The 2,190-nt window shown below is 33.5% G+C and overlaps 1 protein-coding gene across 1 annotated transcript; it reads right to left on the bottom strand.

Moving 5' to 3' along the window:
• Window positions 1-1,170: 1,170 nt before the first annotated feature.
• LOC146917971 (putative F-box protein At3g16210) lies at window positions 1,171-1,833 on the bottom strand. The gene has a single exon (XM_085721970.1). The coding sequence runs from the start codon at window positions 1,831-1,833 to the stop codon at window positions 1,171-1,173; it is 663 nt and encodes a 220-aa protein (XP_085578096.1).
• Between the last annotated feature and the right edge of the window lie 357 nt (window positions 1,834-2,190).

Here is a 2,190-nt window from a genome sequence, read left to right as displayed (position 1 = left end):
GAAACTAATTGAGAGTATGAACTTTGCTTCATCAACTTTATTTTATTTTTTGTGGAAATCTGATGTAATGCATCTTAAATGTGCATTGCAGTCTGAAAACTGAATGTCATCCTAGTGCCTCTGATGTGGTTCTGATATCTAATGTCTACAACAGGTGTTGCTATGTCCATCTACGGTGAAGAATAGGTTTCAAATGGTAGAAAATTTTGAAGGCATAAAGAAGACACTAAATCTATTGATTGTTATTTGATACTACCCATTTGAACAACAAAGCCCGGTCTTGCCAGCGACAATTTAATATGAATATCTTCATTGAACAGTATGGCTAGGCGACAATTTAATAAGTCTTGAGATCTATTGGACCCTATGGCTAGGCGATTTAGCTATATGTAGGTGGTTCCTGTTAATCTCTGTGATAGCATTTCTGGCCTTTGCTGCCGTTTGCGTCTGGTTTGCCTTCTTTAGGTCCATTTTGAGACTGGTTTTTTCTGGTTTGGCACTTCTGTGTTGGTATCCGGATATATAAGTATTGGTTTTCTCTGGTTTCAAGTTTCTGTCAATGTTTACTGACATGAAGGTGGTGTACTCATCACATACATATTGTAAGGTTTCTTCTCTTATACAATTTGCATAACCCTATAAACGAAATCCCTTAACCTATGCAAAAATTTAAATTTAAAATGTATTGATCAGAATAAGAACCATCCTTTAAACCATGTAGTTACAAAAACTTTACTACCATGTTATGAACTGAATTTTAGAAATTTGAAGCTTTTAATCCAAGGCATGTAAAAAAGAAACAAACGGTTAAGCACTATAGCTTTTAACCAAAGCATTGTAGCCAAGCAAAGCAACTTTTCTATGGCACTAACAGAGTAAGATTATGCAAGACAGAATCATAGAATGAAAGGCTGTGTTTCAAAAACAAGACAGCAGGAAAATACTTGCATTCCTATAACATATATATTTAACCAAACAGATAGTATTGTTCAATTTATTAAACAGAAACAAAGAGGGAGAAGAATCCTAAAAAAACAAAGCCATGGTGCTCATTAGCTTATCAAGCTCCCAAATATACCTTATTTTACATAAAATTGGAGGTCATTGAGTAAAGGAAATATCATTCTTACAAATAAGAAAAAAAGTGCATATAGGAAAGAACCCTAATAATCAATCATTTATTTGTCCAATAGGAAGAGAGCTTTCCTTGTAATTGACAATCTGACAACAACCAAATTCCCCTTTAAGACCAAGCTCTTCAATCACTTGGGTACTTAAATTAAATCGAATGACTTTGTAGTCATCTCTAACATGGTCATAACCAAATCCATGAACATAATAATAGACTTCCTCATAAAGTACAGGTGACTCGGTAGGGCTGGGAGGAAGGACCTTGTATTCCTCGGTAGCTGGGTTCCATAATATAACAACAGGTTCTCGTCCTTGATAGAGGCAAACAATGCCGTTAATAACCGGACCTAAAATATGAATAGCTGTGTTATACTCTTGAAATGGAGGTGGCCAATCTAATTTGACCTTATTCTCAAACCTCTCACCAAAAAGCAAATATAACACATGAAGATTTGGGAAATATGGCAGAGTCTGTTGTAGGAGGAGACGTGAACCATCCTCCTCATAAGTACTGGATATGAAATAATTACGGTACATGTTCATGAAATTAGGATTCTCAAATAAGCAAGACCATGATTTACGTACGCAGCTAAACCGTTTCAAAGATTTAAGAGGCAATTTGGACAGAATGGAAAATGCAAGATCATCATGAATATGATTGCTAACCTTTTCAGCTCTAACAGAATCTGTTGATTGCATCATCTTCTCAGAACATGGGTTTTCGTGAAGCTAGTAGCGATTGCTGTGAAATTGAAGTATTTGTTGATTTCTTGTTTCCGTTTTACTCTAGTTATATATATAGAAAACTTCTTCAAAAAAACAGCTACATATTTTCTTTTTAATCATAGAAAGAAAGCTATATTTTGTTAGTAAAAAGAAAAGAAAAAAAAAGGTATATAGAAAAATTAAATTCATTATTAACTTTTTGAGGCAATTAGTAATTAAAATAAATTCTTTTGACTGATTATTACTTTTTTTTTTTACTCAACTGAATATTACTTTTGTATACTTTTTGGTCCTTAAGTTTTTAGGTTTTCTTTTGGTCCCTTGAATTTATTT

This window comes from Medicago sativa, chromosome 6 (genome assembly GCF_051527215.1).
Source record: "Medicago sativa cultivar Bolivia chromosome 6, Bolivia_mono, whole genome shotgun sequence".
NCBI lineage: Eukaryota > Viridiplantae > Streptophyta > Magnoliopsida > Fabales > Fabaceae > Medicago > Medicago sativa.
The sequence above is the reverse complement of the archived record's forward strand: the minus strand, read 5'-3'. Positions and strand labels throughout refer to the sequence as shown.

Coding starts and splice junctions, on each gene's coding strand:
- LOC146917971 (XM_085721970.1), bottom strand. CDS start 1,833: ATGATGCAATCAACAGATTCTGTTAGAGCTGAAAAGGTTAGCAATCAT.